The sequence below is a fragment of the Acomys minous genome (assembly GCF_964271855.1).
Source record: "Acomys minous genome assembly, chromosome: 3".
Classification (NCBI taxonomy): Eukaryota; Metazoa; Chordata; class Mammalia; order Rodentia; family Muridae; genus Acomys; species Acomys minous.
Window position 1 is genome coordinate 145190489 of NC_140485.1, and position 21889 is coordinate 145212377.

A 21889-nucleotide genomic window follows, 5' to 3' on the forward strand; every position below is an offset into this window, starting at 1 on the left:
AGCACTGTTTTCTTTGCTTATTCAAACATTTACCAGCATAAATGGCAGTATTTCTTAAATGCTTTCCAGTTTTGAAAGCAAAGAAAGTGAATTTTTTTCTATTTTGCTTATTTGCTGTCAAAATATACGTTCTTGGCTCACATGTCTCTGAAAAAGTCCCGAGTGCATGTCCTTGTTTTCTGGATGGGCTACAAGCTATTAATGGGGGTGTTGTTCAATATCTCACTGTGGTTTGAAAAATTTGCTTTCCTTAATTAATTAAAATATTTACATTTCTGTAGTGTGTGGCCGTGTGTATGTGTAAGTATGTGCTATGGTCCCTGCCATCACTGAGTCCTGGACTAGGACTCAGGCAGTCAGGGCCTGCTGAGCCATCTCACTTAACTCAGGAGAGGGATTGAATTGGGTAATTTTTCAGTTCTAAAATTTTGAGTGTCTTCTATGTACATGTGATAGAATTTCCCATAATTTATTTTTGTATTTTAATAGCTTCCTTATTTAATGAATGACTTTGTACACATATTCTTGAAACTTTGACTTTTGAAGAGAGTAGCCCTGTAACAGAAGTACATGGAATTTTTCTTTTGTCTCTAGCGACTGGTGCTACTACAACCATTTACGCTGTTGAAGCAGATGGTGACCCAAATGCAGGATTTGAAAAGAACAAAGAGCCAGGAGACATACAGTATTTAATTAAGTGGAAAGGGTGGTCACACATCCACAACACGTGGGAGACAGAGGAGACACTGAAGCAGCAGAATGTCAGAGGGATGAAAAAACTGGATAATTACAAGAAAAAAGATCAAGAAACAAAACGATGGTAAAAATTCCTTTTAAAAAACTTTTATAGCTGAGTTAGTGTTTTGGCTTAAGAAATGCATAACCAAAAACAAACAAACAAACAAACAAAAAGAAATGCATAACTGTTTAGAGTGATGGCAACCCAAACTGTTTCTAGTCTATCTTCACCTCAGGGCGGAGTGTTAGGGATAGTCAGGTCTGAACTTGTCTTTGATAAGAATCACACAGATTGTGTTGTACTCTCAAAAATTTGTGAAATTAAATTTTACCGATGTTGTTTAGGGTGATAGAGCTCTCGCCTGTAACGTGCAGGTTTCAGGCTCTAGCCTTGCCAAAGAGAAAAAAAAAATTACTAGTGATATTTTTCTGTTTGTGCATTGTTGAGATTTAGTTCATACCATTAAAGGGTACAGTGGGAGCTTGTCTAACAGTGAGATTAAGTTATTTAGAGAAAATCTGAAGTCTGTGTTGCCTTAAAATTTTTCAGGTTGAAAAATGCTTCTCCAGAAGATGTGGAATATTATAATTGCCAGCAAGAACTTACAGACGATCTACACAAACAGTATCAGATAGTGGAGCGCATAATTGGTTAGTATTAAATACATGTGACAAACTGTTGTCTGTCTGCTGTTTTTGAGATGGGATCCCGTTATGTTGCCCAGGACGGTCTTAAGCTCCGACGCCTCACAGCTGAGCTTCCAGAGCAGCTGGGGTTACAAGTGTGTACTCTCAAGCCTGTCTTCAGACTTTTTGCTTTTCGAGACAGGGTTTCTCTGTGTAGCCCTGGCTATCCTGGACACCTGTAGACCAGGCTGGCCTTGAACTCACAGAGATTGGCCAGTCTCTACCTCAGGAGCTCTGGGATTATAGACATGTTCCACCATGCCTGGCTGCCTTCAGATTTTTTTTGTTTTTTGTTTTTGTTTTGTGTGTGTGTGTGTGTGTGTGTGTGTGTGTGTGTGTGTGTGTGTGTTTTCTGAGCCATGGTTTCTCTGTGTAGCCTTGGCTGTCCTGAACTCCCTTTGTAAACCAGGCTGGCCTCAAACTCACAGTGATCCTCCTGCCTCTGCCTCCTGAGTGCTGGGATTAAAGGCGTGCACTACCATGCCTGGCTCCAGATTTTTAAAATTTGTGCTTGAAATCATATAAGCAAACATAAGTGTACCTTTTACACACAAAATATAGTAGCTGCTTTTACTAAAATAAAAAATTTTTAAATTTTTTTTGGTTTTTCAAGACAGGGTTTCTCTGTGTAGCCTTGACTATTCTGGACTCGCTTTGTAGGCCAGGCTGGCCTTGAACTCACAGCGATCCGCCTGCCTCTGCCTCCCAAGTGCTGGTATTAAAGGCATGCGCCACCACCGCCCGGCTTAAAATAAAATATTGTAATGTAGATGACTAATTCTCTCATATAGCCTTTACTGAGTATGCCTCTGGTATAAGTAAATATAAATTAAAATTAATACCTGATTGATCTCACAGCCCATTCCAATCAGAAGTCAGCAGCTGGCCTGCCTGACTATTACTGCAAATGGCAGGGCCTTCCGTACTCAGAGTGCAGCTGGGAGGACGGCGCTCTCATTTCCAACAAGTTCCAGACATGCATTGATGAGTATTTTAGCAGGAATCAGTCAAAAACTACTCCTTTTAAAGATTGCAAAGTGAGTACTGACATTTTTGATTAATACAAACGTGTGTGTTAAAGTGTTACAAGCCTATACTGAGAGGTGGATCCTGGGTCATGCAGGCTGAAAGAATACTTACTTGGCTATGCCTTTAAGGAACTGAGAGTTCTCTCATGGCACTACTTTTTTTTTTCTTTTTTAACATTTATTTATTTTTCATGTATACAGTGCTCTGCCTGCTTGTATCCCTCGCAGGCCAGACAAGGGCATCAGATAACATTATGGCTGTGAGCCACCATGTAGTTGCTGGGATTCGAACTCAGGACCTTTGGAAGAGCAGGCAGTGCTCTTAACCGCCAAGCCATCTCTCCAGCCCTCATGGCACTATTTTTAAAATATGATAAATTGGTGGTAATAATGATGATGTGTGGAGACTGAATTGAGAAGATTTCCTTGGAAATTGAAAATATGTGCTTGGTTTAAAAGTCGCAGATATGTTGCTGAAAGTAAGAGCAGGATCAGGACATGAGAGTTTAGACTCTATTCCCTAAAACTTTAGAAATTTACATAGTTTACCTGAAATATTAGTGGTGGTTTTAAAGTGTAGATGCTACTTTATTATAGGATTGAATTAAATTCATAGTGGTATTTTGAAAATCATATGAAATAGAAGTCTTACAAATATCTCTAGTTCATGGTTGGAACGGGTTGGGAATGGATTTGACATTCCATTTTGAAATATGGGAACTGAACTTCCTCAGTGAGGTCTTTGTTGTTCACACATGAAACATTTTACTCTGCAGTCTTGCTAGCGTCATAGAAAACAGCCATGTACAAATGACATATCAGATACAAATACATTTTGTTGTATTTGAGTGCCAGCATCTATAGAAGCTAGGGGACATCACACAGGAGCTCAGGAGGGCTCTGTCCCCACCGTGTCACACACACAGCTAGGGGACATCACACAGGAGCTCAGGAGGGCTCTGTCCCCACCGTGTCACACACACAGCTAGGGAACATCACACAGGAGCTCAGGAGGGCTCCGTCCCCTGTGGCGCGTCTGAGCTGGGACTCTGTCATCTTGCCCATGTTGGCCTTGAGCGAGGGCTCCTCAGGATTCAGGGTTTTTAGAAGTCTTTTTTAATCTCATGTATTAAGTGGCAGGAGATGGGTGTGTATACCATAGTGCTTGGCTTCTTACACATTTTGAACCTCTGAAATTAATAATTTGAAATATTAATGATTATGGTTATAAAGGCCATATGTCTTTTTGCATGATTTCTTATATCAGTAATGCTGCATATTAATATTTATTCTGACCAAAGGTATTGAAACAAAGACCAAGATTTGTAGCTTTGAAGAAGCAACCATCCTATATTGGAGGACATGAGGGGTTAGAACTGAGAGACTACCAGCTGAATGGTTTGAACTGGCTGGCACACTCCTGGTGCAAGTAAGTGTACTCTGTGTTAGCTGCCTTTGAGAGAACGAGGCTGTCTCCTTTCTCCAGGAGTCAGTTTCCTCTGATAACCACCTGGAGGTGTCAGAGATTCCACAGATGAGAGAGTGTCTCCTGAGGCGTGGGGTCTGCAGCAGGCTGCAGAGGAACTCTGCACCACCCGAGCATGGCACATTTCTCTTCAAGTCTTAAGCGGAGCCAGTGGCCGTGATGAGAATTGTAATTGGCAGTGGGAAGTATTTTGAGAGTTTTAAGGATATTTTCACATCTTTAGGATTTAGGGGGGGTTAGTGCTTTCTTCTTGATAGTGAGACTCAGACTCACAGATACATTCCAGTCTCTTAACTAAAGATTGGTCACAGAGGTCAGAGGTTGGAAGTCATCTCTGGTCAACCAGTACGTTGTCCTGACTGGATAAGTCACTTTCTCTGTCTATTCAACGATGTGCTTTTGGGCTCTTTTTTTTTTTCCCCAGTTGGTTTTTCAGAGAGGGTCTCACATGGCCCCCCTGGCCTCAAACCTGCTCTGTAGCCAAGGATGTCTCAGAGGCCAACACTGTAGGTGGTCTCTGCACAGAAAGGGGGAGGTGCTGTGTGCTATGGTAGCCAGTCCCCTTGCTGTTATCACAGTGCGGCGGTGACGGGGACATGTCGAGTTAATGGTGGCACCAGAGAAGCTATAGGAGTGAGGACAGATTTTATAAATACACAATTTTGGGCATGTTCACTGTTAACAAAGCTGAGCTTAACGTATTTGATGATTGCCAATTCTTAAATGTTTTTACTCAACCGGAAAACTGTGTATGTTGTCATCCACACTTCTGAGGTATTCTCCGTTCCCAGCTTTGTTTTGCTTTGCTTTTGGTTTGTTTTTCAAGACAGGGCTTCTCTGTGCAGCCTTGACTCTGGACTCGCAGAGATCCGCCTGCCCCTGCCTTCCTACGTGCTGCGAGTGCAGGCGCCGATGCGCCCGGCGTCCCTAGCTTTTCTAACAACCACTTAATCCTCTACTCTTTCCCTTTTCTTGAGCCCACAACTCCTTTTTTTTTTTTTTTTTTTTTTTTTTTTTTTGGTTGTTTTCTTGAGACAGGATTTCTCTGTGTGGCAGTTGAGCCATACTTTTCCTGCTTTGTTTTTCCTAGTTTTTTGTTTTGTTTTGTTTTTGTTTTTTGTTTTTTTTTAACTTACTAACATCTATAGTCTATTTATTGCTGGTAGATAAATTATTGTCTTTGTAATTAACAAAGAATAATGATACTAAGTATTAAAACAAAATCTGGCATTAAATGTTACTTATTATTAATTTCCTATAATGTAACTGATTGTTTTGTATTTATTGTATGTTGCTGATAGAAATAGTGTACTGCATAAAATACCTCTTAGTTTCATTTTATATAAGGTCACATAAATGGGAGCACATGATGTGAAAATAGTTCTTTGTGAATTTACACCTTTATTACAAACATGGATTTTTGTTTTCTAACTCTATAGAGGAAATAGTTGCATACTTGCTGATGAAATGGGCCTTGGAAAAACAATACAGACGATCTCATTTCTGAACTATTTGTTTCATGAGCATCAGTTATATGGGCCTTTTCTGCTAGTTGTTCCACTCTCCACCCTGACGTCCTGGCAAAGGGAGATTCAAACATGGGCGGCTCAGATGAATGCTGTGGTCTACTTAGGTGACATCAACAGCAGAAACATGGTAAGTTGTTTTTCCACAAAATTAGAAGGCTAGACAAATTTATGTGTGAGGATAAGTGTTTTATCTTTTTTGTCTCCATACTCTCTAATTCTAGCATGTAACTTGCCACAAATAAATGCCTAACACATGCTTAATTGGTTATAATGAAAATCAGGCTGTGGGGCTGGTAGGATGGCTCCGTGGCTGAGGGATTGTCGCTAGCCTGACAGCCACGTGGTAAAGGAGAAAACTGACTTCTTAATTTGTCCTCTGACCTCTACACATATACATAAGCACAGGAAAATAAATCAATAAATTATAAATTCTAAAAATTATATTTGGTTCAGGTATAGTTGGATTTATATATATGTTTATATATGTGTTCTTTATATAAACATGCATGTGCACTCCCATGTGCGTACACACACACATACACACACATACACACACACACACACACACACACACACACACACACACACACCTTTTGAGGCCCAGGCTGCCTTTGAACTCAATATCCTCTTGTCTCAGCATCTTATGTGACACACACACATCCACACATACATAAGCACACATATACACACATATCTATATATATATACACACATACACATCCATACACACATCCACACATACATAAGCAGACATCTACACACACATGCGCACACACACATATCCACACATACATAAGCACACATATACACACACATTTACATACACACACACACACACACACACACACACACACACACACACAGAGACATCCATACACACATCCACACATACATAAGCACACATATACACACACATCTATATATATACACACACACACACAGAGACATCCATACACACATCCACACATACATAAGCAGACATCTACACACACAGAAGCACACATCTACACACACACATACACACACACACACAGACATCTATACACACATCCACACATACATAAGCACACATGCACCAATCATGAATACATATGAACTGTATTTTTTCTTTTGGAAAAATTTAAGTGTTCATGAGATTTGTTTGCACAACAAAATGAACATTCACATGTTCTCAGGTTTTGCTGTTTTCACTGGTTGCCCCACTTGTTCAGTGTACTCGTGTGTTATCCTTGTAGTGGTGGGAGGCAAAGCCATATTTCACCTGTGAATGTTACTGAGTGACTTGTTTGTTTACCAAATATGAGATCTTTTCCTCAGTGAGAAGAATGTAATAAAAATTAGATTTCATAAAATGTTTTAGTTCAGCTTACCAGGTTGTTGTTTTTAACTTTTATTACATCTTTTTTTTTGTGTGTGTGTATTTGAATGGCTTTTAGTTCATTTCAGGTATTTAAGTAGAAATATAGTTTGCTTAGTGCTTCTCTTAAATTTGTCCTTGAAATCTCATAATAGATAAGAACTCATGAATGGATGCATCCCCAGACCAAACGGTTAAAATTTAATATACTTTTAACAACCTACGAGATTCTGTTGAAGGATAAGGTACGTATTCCTTGTGAGTGTTTTCTGTTCACTGTCAGTTTTACTCTGTTGAGTGCTGTGATCAGAAGGAAAGATATTTAAACTGTAGCCTTGGACTTTGTTGTTTGTTTTTTGCTTCTTATTTTTTCAATGGCCCTTGAGCTGAGAATGAAATTTGTACTTTAAAAAGACTTTAGAGGCGTCCCTTAAAGGGTTGTATTGAAATGATGTAACATAGTATATTGGTCTGTGAAGTCTAAAATATTTTTCTTTCCTATATTTAAATTTTTTTTTTTTTTTACTAATTCTTACTTAAATGGAAGCTATTAGTGTCTGTTATGTCTAACATTTAAGAAGTAGAGGAAGAGGCCTGTCTTAGTTTCATTTCTGCTTCTGTTGCTGTGATAAAACACTGACCAAAAGCAACTCAGGGAGGGACGGGAAGACTTACTTGACTGAGGCCATCGAAGTCATCCTGAAGGAAGTCAGCGTAGGAGCGCACGCAGAGGCCCTTGGTGTAAAGCATGGGGAAGGCCACTTGCTGAGTCAGCATGCATACCCGGCCAGGGTCCCTGTCCTCTCTGGGACAGTGCCATCTGCGGTGGCTTGAGCCTTCCTGCGGTAGTTAGCAGTCAAGATCGGCCAGGCTTATCCTGCGCACTGTTGACCTGAGACTTACTCTCTCAGATGACTGGACTGAGGTGTGACCTTGACCATTAAGGCCCACAGTGCCGAGCAGTGTTAGTGCAGCTCACCCAATGCTGTGCAGCTGTTGTCTCTTGTAATTCTCTCACATGCTTTGTTTGCTGTATCTACTTTATTGCCAAGTCAGGTCTCTTTGAGAGCACCATGAACTTGCCTAGCGCCACACAGCTCAATAGCAGAATCAGGCCTGTCTGTATTTCAAGTCTCAGGAGACCTAAAGTTATGTGTTAGAAACCCACAGTTTGTGGAAGTCATATGACTAATTACACTTACACTTGGAGCACGGCACTGTTTCAAGTTGACATTCATAGGAACCTTCGTTGGGCTTAAGCTGGAAATCTTGTGTGAAACTTTGCAGAGGTGGTGCCCACTTCCTTCATTTATGATTATTGTAGAAGCCAGCATAGACTGGTAGTCTCCATTTTCTAGTGGTTAAATTAGTCATTGAAGACATTTTATTTTGCATAAGTTACATGATTTGAGGATTTCAGTTCAGTTGTAAAATTGTTTGTTTATTTTGGTTCAGTTCAGTGTTTCTCTGTGTTACATAGCTAAGATCTGCCTGTCCCTGTCTCCCAAGTACTGAGATTAAAATAGTAGTTTTAATGTATATAATTTATATAATAATAATAATAATAATAATAATAATAATAATAATAATAATAATTTTAGCTTACCTCATTTTAGCAATAGTGAATTCAAGTCAAATGAAAAAGTTAAATCTGAATTCTTATTTCTCTCAATGTATTAACTGTTCTTCTGTTCATTTAAGGCATTCCTTGGTGGTCTAAATTGGGCATTTATAGGTGTTGATGAAGCGCATCGATTAAAAAATGATGATTCCCTTCTGTATAAAACTTTGATTGACTTTAAATCCAATCACCGCCTGCTTATCACTGGAACTCCTCTACAGAACTCCCTGAAGGAGCTCTGGTCACTGCTACATTTCATTATGCCAGAAAAGTAAGACAGCCTGGGGTGTACAGCTATGATTATAGCTTCATATGCTTAGATTCAGCAAGGGAAATTTAGGAAATCAGGTTCATGATTTGAATGACATTGGGTCACCAATCATTAAAAATGAAAAAATGGGTGAAATACTATTCCGGATTTGTACATTTGAGGTTTTAAATACTTATACGTAGACTTCAGTATATACATTTAAAAATCTATGTGTATGAGTGATTTGCCTGCATCAATGTATGAGCACCATGAACATGCAATGCCGGGAGAAGCCACAAGAGGGCAGTGGCTTCCCAGAAGCACAGTTAATAGAACTGGAGTGAGCTGCCATGTGGCCTCTGGCAATGAACCCAGGGCCTCTGTAGAGCAAGCAAATACTGTGAACTCTGTGCTGTGCCATCTCCTAATTGATTTTGTACATTTGGAAAATGTACAAAATATACCTTGCCTCGAAAGCTAGAATAATTTAATATTCCTTATATTTAATAATAGCAGTTACAATACCCACAGAGTGCTGATAATCAGATTTTGTAAGTGAAAACTAGACTTTAAAGTTAAATAATTATACATTCTTGTTTCAACATGTCTTTAACTTTATATGGTATTTTGAGAAGTATTTTAGTAACGATTATTTGTGTCCTTAAAGAATTTAATTCAAGAATAATCGTTACAACTTACTCCTATTTCGTCTTTTTGGTACAGTTATGGGAGATGAGGGTGGGAAGCCGGCCATGCTGCCCCTCTAGCTCAGGTGGAGTCAGCGTGCATAAAGACACTGCATACCCACACACAGACATCTGTGTTTGTACATCTTTGTGTGTGCGTGCACGCTTGTGTGTGTGTGTGTCTAGGTCTGGGAGGGACTTCTTAGGTAACAGACTTTTAGAGGCGATCAATTTTAGCTCTTATATATAATTTTGTTTATTTTCAGTAATTGTTCCTTAAATTTCTTAAAAGGTTTTCTTCATGGGAAGATTTTGAGGAAGAACATGGCAAAGGCAGAGAGTATGGCTACGCAAGCCTCCACAAGGAGCTTGAGCCGTTTCTGTTGCGCAGAGTTAAGAAAGATGTAGAAAAATCTCTTCCTGCAAAAGTTGAGCAGATTTTAAGAATGGAAATGAGTGCTTTACAGAAACAATATTACAAGTAAGCTGATATAGAACACTTCATTCGGAGTTAACTGTCCTTGTCTTTATGGTGCCCTACCTCCTCACATACAAGGTCTAATTCAATTTTAGAATAAGTTTACTCTGTGGCTGATTAGCAGGGAGCTTTAATACTGGGTCCAAGATTAAAACATTGTCTTAAAAAGTTTACTTTTATGTATATGAGCCACTGCTTGTATATATGCATGTGCCTGTGTATGTGTCTATGTATTATGTACTGTGTTCATGCCTGGTGCCTACAGAGGTCAGAAGGCCGCATAGGATCCACTGCAGCCACAGTTAGAGATGTTTGTGAACTTCTGTGTGGGTGCTGGGAACTGATCTGAGGTCTTCTGCAAGGCCAGTAAGTGCTCTTAAACACCAAGCCGTCTCTCCAGTCCCCAAGCCCAAACCACATTTTAAACACATCATTATGTGTTCCCTAGGCTTCATGCTTTTTAAAAAAGATTTATTTAGTATATGTACAGTATTCTGCAACCATGCATTCTGTGTGCCAGAAGAGGGCACCAGATCACATTATAGATGGTTGTGAGCCACCATGTGGTTGCTGGGAATGGAACTCAGGACCTCTAGAAGAGTAGTCAGTGCTCTTAACCTCTGAGCCATCTCTCCAGCCCAGGCTTCATACTTTTTACCTTTCAACATGCCTGATGTATCCGGTAATTGCTAAAAAAAAAAAAAAACCTTAGATACAATTTTATGTCTCCTCTTTCTTTCCTTTGAAGAGCATGAACAAGTTATATTTTGTGTAAGTTCTTTGTCAAATTTATATAGTGACGTTTCAAAGGATAAAAACAAAAATGTGCCCTAGCATCTGTTCATTTATTTACTTGTGTAAAGAAATACATTGTACTTGTATTTGGAATCTTAAACAGTTAAATTTTATGGTGAAAATCTATTAGTAGACGGACGTGTGGATTTATTGATGGAGTTGCGGGGCGTGCTGTGATCTCAGCACCAGGAGGTTGTCAGGGGTTAAGATTGCAAATCCACCTAGGGCACTAGTAAGTTCCCAGCAAACATGACCTTGCCTTAAAAAAAAAAAAAGAATATATATATATATCTCCATCCCAAGTACCTCTGACTTAAGTTTGAGTTTATTAGCACTGTGGTTTCTTCTTTTTTTTTCTGTGTTCTTTTCATACATTCAGAGGTAGTTTTTTCTCATCCATATTTTTATATATATCTATAATAATTTTTAAAAATACTATTGCCATACTTTAAAATTTTAACATTTTTATGATATCAATGTTTGCTCAAGCCTTTCTGTGTTGCCTCAAACTTCACATTTTGCTTACATCAGAAATGAGGATGATCTCTCTGTGGAAACTAAGTGCCTCACTTGGAGTTTCCCACCACCCCTTAAAATTCCTTTCATAAGGAATTAGTTTTCTGAATAAGTATTTACACAATGTCGATTTTTCATAGTGTATTCTTCTGGAATATTTTAGAATATTCCCTTTATTTCTTGTAGATCAAGTACTTGTTTAGATCTTGGTTTTTTTTTTTTTTTTTTTACGGAGAGAATGTTTTATAATGGAAAAGAAATAATCTTATTAAGTATTTTGTTATATGGGAAAAATTGGAAAAATTTAAAAATGGAAAAGAATTTGCAACAGTTAAAGGGGAAAGAAGATATAAGTAAGCCCTGTAGTCCCCCAGGGCTGATGACACACGATAACCTTATGGGGTTTTTAATGGTAGTTTCCTATGTGCTTCCCATGGGGTGGTGGAGACAGCCCTGACTGATTAGCTTTGAACTAGTAGAAAGAGAACGTCTTCTCCAGAAACACACAGGAGAAGTCTGAAGAGAGTAAAGTAAGCCTTGAGCCTTATTGCCTCCTTCAGAACCAGGCACTGGACTTGGACTCCTGTTTTCGTCTTAGTCAGGTCAGGCAAATGCTGGGTAACCAATAGAAAAGAAAGGCAATGAAAGAATACCTAGACACTGTAGCGTTTTAAGATCTCTTCATAAGGTAAATTTATAAGAAAGGAAGTTAATAAAAGGTAATTAAAGACGGTTTTGGAGAGCAGAATTGTATGTGGGTCGAAGTGGTTTTTTCCTAAGATGCATGTATATTACATAATTGCAATTTAGACAGGACAGTATGACCAAAACCAGGCATCCTTGTGAGACTCAATGGAAGAGATGTAGTTCCAATATTTTGTCTGATGGATTGAAATTTGTAAGAAGAGTAATACAGTGGACCACTGTTCCACAAACCTCAAGAATGAACGTGCGTTTTATACTACATAAAGCCTCTGTATGTGGTTGATGGATCAAGCATGTATGTATATTTTTAAGTCTTACAAGGTTCAGGACATCCTGTGTCTGACCATGAGCTTAGATGATATGGTGGAACTAAGATTTGGTATAATGTTGTTTTACAGCTTTCAGAACTTGTCTTGGTGATCTACTGACTATTGTTTGTATGACTTTTGTTTTTGAAGATGGATTTTAACTAGGAATTACAAAGCCCTCAGCAAAGGTTCCAAGGGCAGTACCTCAGGCTTTTTGAACATTATGATGGAGCTAAAGAAATGTTGTAACCATTGCTACCTCATTAAACCACCAGATAATAATGAATTCTATAACAAGCAGGAGGCCTTACAAGTAAGACTTTTAAACTGTTACTTTTGGTAAAGCAGAATTCTAAGAATACATATTTCAATTTAGCTTAAAATGGCACAGTGATTTAATATATTCATGAGAGTTTCTCTTTGGTTAATGTTTCCATTTAAATAATGGTCTTCCGTTACTTTTTATATTTATGAGGTGTTTAAAAGTAATTTGTAGACATAGCCTTCCAAGTCAGTGGGTTGTAGTGACTTATCAGACAGGAGTCTGTTAGTGTGCTGTGGTGTGGCTGGGTCTGTAGGGTGTCCGATGAAGGGCTTCTTCTGCAGACCCTACCCTCTGTTACTGGGGAAGGTTGCGTGAGGACAGGCTTGGGACTGAGCCACAGCAGTGCTTTGAAGAAAGAGTATGTTTGCTTGCTCTTAAAAGTATTGTTTAACCGCTGGGTTTTTTCCCTTTTTTAAAAATGTGTGTTTGTTTTGGCTAAAACTTGGGAGAAGTAGTATAGAGCTGGCAGATGGAGTGATAAAGCATCATTTTCCTGCTATAAAACTAAGAGTCTAGTGCTGCATGGCCATGGTGGCTTTAGTTTATGTAACAGAGTAAAATGGGAAAAGTCCTAGAAAGTTTTGAAAGCCAAAGTAATTCTTTCTTGAGCATTGGAAACAACTGGATCAGCTGCAGCATCCAGTGGAGCATTGTACTTATCACATTGTAACGTATCACATTGTACTTATCACATTGTACTTATCACATTGTACTTATCACATTGTAACGTATCACATTGTACTTATCACATTGTACTTATCACATTGTACTTATCACATTGTAACGTATCACATTGTACTTATCACATTGTACTTATCACATTGTACTTATCACATTGTAACGTATCACATTGTACTTATCACATTGTACTTATCACATTGTAACGTATCACACTGTAACGTATCACATTGTAATGGTTTTAATTTATTGTTTCTTTAGCACTTAATCCGTAGCAGCGGAAAATTAATCCTTCTAGACAAGCTGTTACTTCGCCTGAGAGAGCGCGGCAACCGAGTGCTCATCTTCTCTCAGATGGTGCGCATGCTGGACATCCTCGCGGAGTACCTGAAGTACCGGCAGTTCCCCTTCCAGGTGGGCGCTGCGCGGGCTTTAGGCTTCATCATAGCCCTAGGCTTGTTTTATAGAATTACTTTGACATTATTTTGCATATAAATTATATTTCTCTTAAACATACCTGCTTAGAGAATTATGTTTGTCACTGTTTCCTAAGAGTTTCATTTTATTCTCTAAATTTTATTTTAGTTCTGCTTTCTATGATGTGTATTGTTAAATGTTGGACTAAGGCAGTGTTTCTAGGTCCAAAGGGAAAGCTTGTGAATTATAAAAAAGTCTGAGGAAGGAGGAGCTGTCCTGAGCATACAGCAGGCTGGCGGGGCTGATCTGTGCTTTCGGTTAAGTTGCTGAGTGAAGCCAATAGGGCTTGGCAGGCAGCTTAGTGCACGCCCTTAATCCCAGCAGTGGGGAGACAGGAAGGCAGATCTCTTGAGTTCAAGGCCAGCGAGTACTGCGTAGACTCTGTCTCAAAACAAACAAGTAGGCAATCAAGTAAACAAACCAGATACAAGCCTATTTTACTTGGCCTCTCCTCAGCTTGAAACTTGAAACACAGCTAAGCCTGGTTTCCGTGTGATTGGTTTTGGCTTATGGGCTAAACTAAGTAAGTAAAGCTTATCAAAAGCCACAAACACGCTTTCTCCTGTGTTTGGTTTTTTTTGTGATACTGAGGTCAAAGTCAGTCCCTTGTACTTAGTGGGAAAGTGCACCACCATGGAACCACACTACTGGAAACCTAAAATGTTTTTCTGTGTATTTTGTCTTTACTGTTGAAGATAATGTCGAATTTTCTGTTGTCTGCTCATTGCTGGTTTACAGAAGTGCTGTGGGTAGTTGGTTATTCATCTTGATTTTAAGCAAAATTGCTTTGGACTTCCCATTCCTTAAGCAGTCATTATCTCTGAATAATGATTTACATTTCTGCCAGTTGTTAGCTTTTTCTTCTGACAGCACTGAAAATGATAATGGTCTAAAACTAATCGTAGCTTTTGTTATGAATAAATTTAACGTGCTAATTTTTTGGGTTAAAAAATTCTTTCTTATAACTTACCAATTGATGATTAGTACCAAAAATGGTTATTAAATCTTATCAGCTGTTAAAAATTTATATGCCAACAAAGCAGAGCTTGGCATATTGCTTCCCAAAACAATACTTTAGGGTGTCACTTAAAAGCATAGCTCACTGGCTGCAGATATAGCTCAGGTGAAGTGCTCACCCCACCTGTGAGGCTTCTGTTCACTCTTCAGTGTTGTAAAAACAAAAAAGCGTGGATGGGTTGGAGTAGCGAGTTAGCTCTAGGTGTATAGCCAGTCAGTTCTTAGGGAGCAGCCCGTCCCCCATGCCAGGGCTTGAACCAGAAGCCTCATCCATTAGCCAGATGTTTCTGCACTTGACTGGCTGTCAGACGCTGTTCTCAGTGGGTCTCCTTGATTGGGAAAGGAGCAGGTGGGAGAAAAGGTGACTCCCTCACCTAAGTCACACCCCAAGAAGCCACTCCTGCAGGCTGGCTTTCCAACCTGAGCGGTCCTCAGAGTTATCAGCTAGATGGTGTTTGCGGGACTCCTGTCCTGGGACTCCTGGCTCAGAGGCCCTGAGTTGGGACTCTGTAATTACAATTTCCTTGTTCTTAGGAGTTTCTAAGCTGCTACCCAGTAACCACACTAGACGTAATGATTTTAGTTGTTTAACATATTAATGTGATTTGTAAAGTATTTTTATTTGTATTTTTAATTCTAGAGATTGGATGGATCAATAAAAGGGGAGCTGAGGAAGCAAGCTTTAGATCATTTCAATGCTGAGGGCTCAGAGGTATGAATGCTTTTAAATTAGACATTTTCTTTTAATTATTTTATTTTGTTCAGTCATTATCTTTTGTTTTTAAAAGAATTCGTGTTAGTCTGCTTTCATTAGCTTTTAGGCTTGCCTGTCAGTGCTTCAGTGTATTACAGTTACTGATTTCAATGTAAATGAACCCAGTATCATCAGAATTGGTTGTGGGACTTGGATTTTTGAAGAAAAAAAATTATTCTCCTATTCCAACCCTCCTATTTTATCATTATCTGAAGTAAGCACTATGTTGAATTTTGTGTTTTTATTACTACATGGCTTTATGTTTTGAAATGTTGTTGACTGATTCTCATAAAGGTTTATACATTAGTTACTGTCGTTGTTTACCTTGTTGGGGATCAAGTTCTGGGCCTTGTGGTGGTAGGCATGTGTTGTACCCCCTTCCCCCCCCCAGGCACAAAGAATCTTTAGTGTTACCTTTCAATTTAATAGTGTCACGAGTGAAACACTTTAAATTCAGAAAATAAGTTGTAAAACGACTGGGTTTGATGTTGGTCACAGCTTTAAAAGATGTAAAATTTGCATATTTAAAACTCCTTGCAGGATTTCTGCTTTCTGCTGTCTACTCGAGCTGGGGGTTTAGGCATTAACTTGGCCTCTGCTGACACTGTTGTTATATTTGATTCTGATTGGAACCCACAAAATGACCTTCAGGCTCAGGCAAGAGCTCATCGCATTGGGCAGAAGAAGCAGGTATTTCAATTTGTCACTTGACTGTTTTAGAGTATTGTTCTTTTTAAAAACTACTGTCTAAACTTGACTAAGATGATGGGAAAGTCACTGAGACCCGGAGTTTCAGAGCTGCTAGGACTGAGTGCCACTGAGGTTGTAAGTAGAAATGCTGCCTAGTCAGCACACAAACTTCGTTTGTTGGCTTGCTTATTAGCTGTTGACAGTTCGGGGGTGGGAGGGGTTGCTGTGTGCAGGGGTCTCCACACACAGGCGCCAGCCCCATTTGCAGGTTTTTTTAAAAAACATTTTTAATTAATTTTAATTTATGTGCATTGGTGTGAAGGTGTCAGATCTTGGAGATACAGACAGTTGTGAGCTGCCATGTGGGTGCTGGGAATTGAACCCGGGTCCTTTGGAAGAGCAGGCAGTGCTCTTAACAGCTCAGCCATCTCTCCAGCTCCATTTGCAGGTTTTGTACAACCATCTGCTGCTGTTTAAACAAAACAAGGGTGTTTCTTTGACCTAGTGACTCAGGGTGATTTTAGCTAAGTCTCAGCTTTCGTCAGTTTAAGTTTTGTTCACAGTGGAGCTTCTTTCAGGAAGTAGATCAAACAGTTGTATTATTATGTAGTATAACATAATGCACTTACAACATGAGGGTCAAAAGAAACTGTACAGTCAGATGGTTGCAGGTTTTGTTTTGTTTTGTTTTTCAAGATAAATTATGATTTAAAAATAAATGATTTCTACAGGTAGAGAGATGGTTCAGTGGTTAAGAGCACTGGCTGCTCTTCCAGAAGACTTGGGACCCACACAGAGACTCCCTAGTTCAGAGGGTATTGTTCTGGCCTCTGTGCACACTAAGCATGAGAGTGGTGTGCAGATATGTATTCAGGAAAAGTGCACACACACACACACATGCACACAAACACACACATACAGTGTAAGGATCATTTGTTGTTAATTTTTTTTAAACACAAAAATAAGAGAATAAAATTCCCTAAGAAACATAAGAAGAACAGTAGGACTCAGGGAAAGTGCTGAGCAGGGCAGCAGCTCTCACGAGGCTAAGGTGGCCAAGGCCTAAAGAACTGCCTGGATTGACAGACTTCCTGCGGAAGGTGTGGGCCGAGCAACCAGGCAGGCAGCTAGCATGAGCAAGCCTTCCACCAGCAGCTTCCAGCTGGGGTGGAGTTTGAGACAACAGCGATCACAGGAAGGTCAGGTCACTTAACTATGTTTTTGTGGGAGCTAAGTAAGGTTGGTCGCCCAAGCCAGTGTGGCGAGGGGTCAGGAGGCACAGCCTGGATCCAACTTCCACTGTGACTGTGGATCGCCATGACCTGTTGTTAACTGATTTTTACATTTTTGTTTTATATTTGACAATGTAGTCTTGGGAGGATGAGCTGATCTGTGCACAGCGTGTGAGCACTCAGTAGTTAGCAGAGGCCTCCTTACTGCAGCCGCCTCTCTGCTCGCTCTTACAGGTTAATATATATCGCCTCGTTACAAAAGGCTCGGTTGAAGAAGACATTCTTGAAAGGGCCAAAAAGAAAATGGTTTTAGATCATCTTGTGATCCAGAGGATGGACACCACAGGGAAGACGGTGCTGCACACGGGCTCCGCCCCCTCAAGGTGGGTCACCCCAAGCCATGTTTCCTGGTCACATCACTGTAAGTAGGTGGCAGCGTGCTGTCTTAGTGATTTGTGCTGGAGGCACACACATAGACACCGGGCTTTACCACTGCAGACAGATAATCCAGAGGAAGTCTCTTAATTTATGTATCTCAAGTTTCTTAGTTTTAAAATAAGTAGATTAAAACTTTACCCGTGTGACTTCCTCTTCTCTTACCAAGGTGACGATACTGAATATGCTCTGAGAATATTGCAGTTAAGACTGACCTTTGTTTCTCCTGTTTTCAGCTCTACTCCCTTTAACAAAGAGGAGCTGTCGGCCATTCTGAAATTCGGTGCTGAGGAGCTTTTTAAGGAGGCTGAGGGGGAAGAGCAGGAGCCCCAGGTGAGCAACGCTGTGGCAGAGTATCTGCTGCCTGCTAGACAGCGAGAGCCAAGCAGACCCGAAATAAACCACTCTTCTCCTGTAGGAAATGGACATAGACGAGATCTTGAAGAGAGCGGAGACGCACGAGAACGAGGCAGGGCCCCTGACTGTGGGGGACGAGCTGCTCTCCCAGTTCAAGGTAGGCCTCTTCTCCTCAGAACTGCAGATTGGTGAGGGGTTGGGTTAAACATAACTAACAAGATAGTATTTATGTTAAAATTTTCTGTATTGTACAAAAGTTTGTGCTCAGTCAAACCATGAGCCCCTGATAAGACCGAAATGTTTATGGATAATTAAATTTGGGTTGAACGGGTTCCTGACCCGCAGTCAGAATTATGCGACTACTTATTTAGGATAACACAGGATGAATGTGCTCTTTATTCAGATTTCCATGACTGAGGACTTTGAGCTGATCTTGTGCTCCAGGTTCCAGCACAAGAAATCCTGCTGATTACGCCAGGAAAATTGTTCCTCAGAACTGATATCGTTACGGTTTTATTATTGTGTTTCTTAATCCTCTTTTCCTATTGTTTTGGTTAGTCAGGTTATAAATGACATATGCTTGACTAATAAGTTTACAATAATAAAATATATCGGTTAAAAAAATTGAGCCTACACATTCCCAACTACTACAACTCAAGTGCCTCGCACGTGGTCTCCTTCACAACTTGGATTTTGTTTTGTTTGGGTTTTTGAGACAGGGTTTCTCTGTGTAGCCTTGATTGTCCTGGTCTCACTTTGTAGACCCTGGTTTGCTGAGGGTGGCACAGCATAGACTGCCGACTTCAGGGAGGAACCTGAGCAGTGTTTGTTTTGTTTTTGTTTTTTAAAGAAGCAGATTTCTGAGCTAGAGAAACGGCTCAGGCCTTAAAGGCTCAAATTCTCAAAAAAAGACAAGAAGCAGGTTCCTCTTCCAGTCTGTAAGCTGAAGTTGGTAGGGCAACTGGCCGTTTGTTCATTCAGCAGATACTAATGAGAAAAGCTGAGTATCAAGGACTTAGAAATCAGCTCTGGAGGATACAGGACGGGCTTGGGGGCAGGGCGGGGGAGGGGGGCGATAAAGTAGAAGACAAATGAAATATCTTTGAAAATTGTCACTCTGGGGTTGATCTAGCAAAATGATTTCCTTATAATTACAATGCTCTTGGATTTGATTAACTACTTGTTTGGGAGAGAGAAGAAAAGAAAAAAACAAAAACCCACAACTCACTAATACCTAGGGAGAAAATGCAGATTATGTATACACCAGGGAAGGGCACTCTTACATGTCTAGCTGCCTATTAAGTATCGGGTTCCAGCCCGCGGGAAAAATCGAAATCAGGGTTCACCTTAAAGAGGGAGTGGGGATTGAAAGTAGGATACAGAGACGAGAGAAATAACTAATCAAGTCAGGACATTTCTGATCAAGATTCACTTTATTGCCAACTAGCAGGAACATATATAGGGCAAGGTCAATAGGGTCTATTCTTAACTCACTCACCCTAGCCCCCGGGCAAGAATGCAATAGCCTAAAACGCTCTCTGTAGAACTTCCTAGTTCTCTGAGTAGTTCCTTGTTAAGAACTTCCTAGATGCTCTGGGTGGTCCCAAGTTGAGACTTCTCTATTTCTTTCAAAGGTAAATAGTCCAAGGATGGCCTAGAACACAAGACCTCCTGGTGAGGTAAAGGTCATAGCATATAGCCTAAGCACAGGATTTCTGACACGGAAGAATTTTGCACGGGTCCCCACAGTTAAGGCTACTTATTTGTTTAATTTCTTTTTTTTATTTGTTTTGTTTTTTTGATGTAAGGATTTATGGAAAGCATGTTTGCCTTGAACTTATTTTCCAGACACAGCTTTGTGAATACTTTAGTTACAGATGTGCACTGGCATGCCCGAGCACTTGTAAATTCTAAGAGTAAACACCCTCAGCCTCTCTGTCTTTAGGGACAAACAGTAGGCATATGTTTTCTTGTCTTCACTCAGTCATGAGTGTTCCCTGTTAGTATTGGTGACAGCTTTAATGAGTGTTGGCTGATATCATCTTCTTTGAACTTTAGGTGTATTAAATTATCCTCATAAAAGTTAGTTTCTGTCCATTCCTTTAGAAACGACAAGGAAGGGATGCAGGTCTAGAACCTAGGTATTTACCAAAGGTCTTAGGAATCCACTTGCTCGATCATAGAGTGGTCTAGGATTCGCTTCTCCATTGCTGCTCTGTTAACTACCTGTCGCCCTGAGCTAATAACACTGAGCAACAGGACAGACAGTTGTTGCTGGCAGCAGGAATTGTGGAGGTCAGCTGGTTTGGTGCACTTTGCTCTAATGAAGAAGTAACTAGACAATTAGCAGTTTCACAGTTTAGTGCATAGTCCTGGTCTTGAAATGTTTAGGCTCTTGTTTGGTTTGTTGAGATGGTGGGGGAGGGCTTTCTGAAGCTGGGCTCAGACACGTGACGTTAAAGGTTGACATGGGCATACAAGTTGTCAGCACCAGGGACAGCATGCGGGTCCTTAGGCACGCGACTTCTCCTTTAACAGAGTGTTTGTGACTTAGGGTTAAATATTGCCTACTATACTTGCTCTGTTAAAGTTCTGGAATTTATCAGGTTGCCAACTTTTCGAATATGGATGAAGACGATATTGAATTGGAACCTGAAAGAAATTCAAAGAACTGGGAGGAAATCATTCCGGAAGATCAAAGAAGGCGCTTGGAAGAGGAGGAGCGACAGAAGGAGCTGGAGGAGATTTACCTGCTGCCACGCATGAGGAACTGCGCAAAGCAGGTGACTCACGCAGGGCTGCCGCGACGCGCCCTTGGTGTTTGTCATAAACAGTGAGGGTCTGTAATTTTGTTTCTCTTAATGTCTTTGATAGTTTGCCTTATACCATGAGTAGGAAAGTATTTCCTCCTAATCTGGTGGGTTTCTGCAGATCTGGGGGCTTTTCTGACCGGATCATTGTCAGGGAAACATCTTGGGCTGTGGCTTTTGTTGTTAGAAGGGTTAGCTGCTTCCATTTCTTTTATAGGTAACTGTTCAGGGTATGTTTCTTTTTTGAGTGAGTTTGATGGTTTCTTCTGAGGTTTTGCTCTTATTCTCTATTGTTGAAATTATAGGCATGAACTTAATAACATTCCCTATATCTTTATGGCTTATCTTAGTGATGCATGCCTTTTTATTTCTAATATTGGTAATATTTTTCTTGATTATTCTAAGTAGAGAGAATAATTAGATTTATTTATTTTTCAATGAATGAGCTTTTTGTTTCACTCATTTCTATTTTTAATTTTGTTTTTGTTCTTTATCATTTCTTTTGATTTTGATTTAATTTGTTCTTTTTGCTTTCTTAAGGTGTGAGTTTAAACACTAAATTAAGATTTTTTTTTTCTGTTACCATGTAGTGCTCTAATTTTCTTTTAAATACAGCCCTTTTTGAATCTTCAAAATTGTATTATCTGTTGTTATTTTCCTTTGTTATACAATACTGTTGTCTCTCAATTTGGCTTCTTTGATTCATAATATAATTGGGAGATTTTTCCCAGTATGATTTTTAGAAAACCTTCCAACACTAGATTTCTTTTCTCCTTTCATTGGAATATTATGTTTTAAGATGTCTTGATTACTGAATTTTTTGGCACCTTAATACATTTTGAACGAGTGAGAAACTTATTTCTGTCCTTTGCCATTCACCCAAGGGAAAAAAGAATTTTTCTTTTTCTGCGAGGTCTTCTCCTGTGCCCT

General features: G+C 39.8%; 1 protein-coding gene across 2 annotated transcripts in view; it reads left to right on the forward strand.

Moving 5' to 3' along the window:
• The window catches only part of CHD1 (chromodomain helicase DNA binding protein 1), a 99258-nt gene that overhangs the window by 55817 nt on the left and 21552 nt on the right, over positions 1-21889 (forward strand). For both annotated transcript variants that reach the window (XM_084777807.1, XM_084777808.1), the window contains exons 8-23: positions 595-820; positions 1289-1389; positions 2284-2462; positions 3755-3882; positions 5379-5595; positions 6981-7070; positions 8527-8717; positions 9675-9863; positions 12335-12497; positions 13449-13601; positions 15322-15393; positions 15976-16125; positions 17592-17740; positions 18029-18125; positions 18211-18306; positions 20756-20932. In XM_084777807.1, the coding sequence (XP_084633933.1) occupies positions 595-820; positions 1289-1389; positions 2284-2462; positions 3755-3882; positions 5379-5595; positions 6981-7070; positions 8527-8717; positions 9675-9863; positions 12335-12497; positions 13449-13601; positions 15322-15393; positions 15976-16125; positions 17592-17740; positions 18029-18125; positions 18211-18306; positions 20756-20932 (2378 nt within the window). The remainder of the gene's footprint in view (positions 1-594; positions 821-1288; positions 1390-2283; positions 2463-3754; positions 3883-5378; positions 5596-6980; positions 7071-8526; positions 8718-9674; positions 9864-12334; positions 12498-13448; positions 13602-15321; positions 15394-15975; positions 16126-17591; positions 17741-18028; positions 18126-18210; positions 18307-20755; positions 20933-21889) is intronic.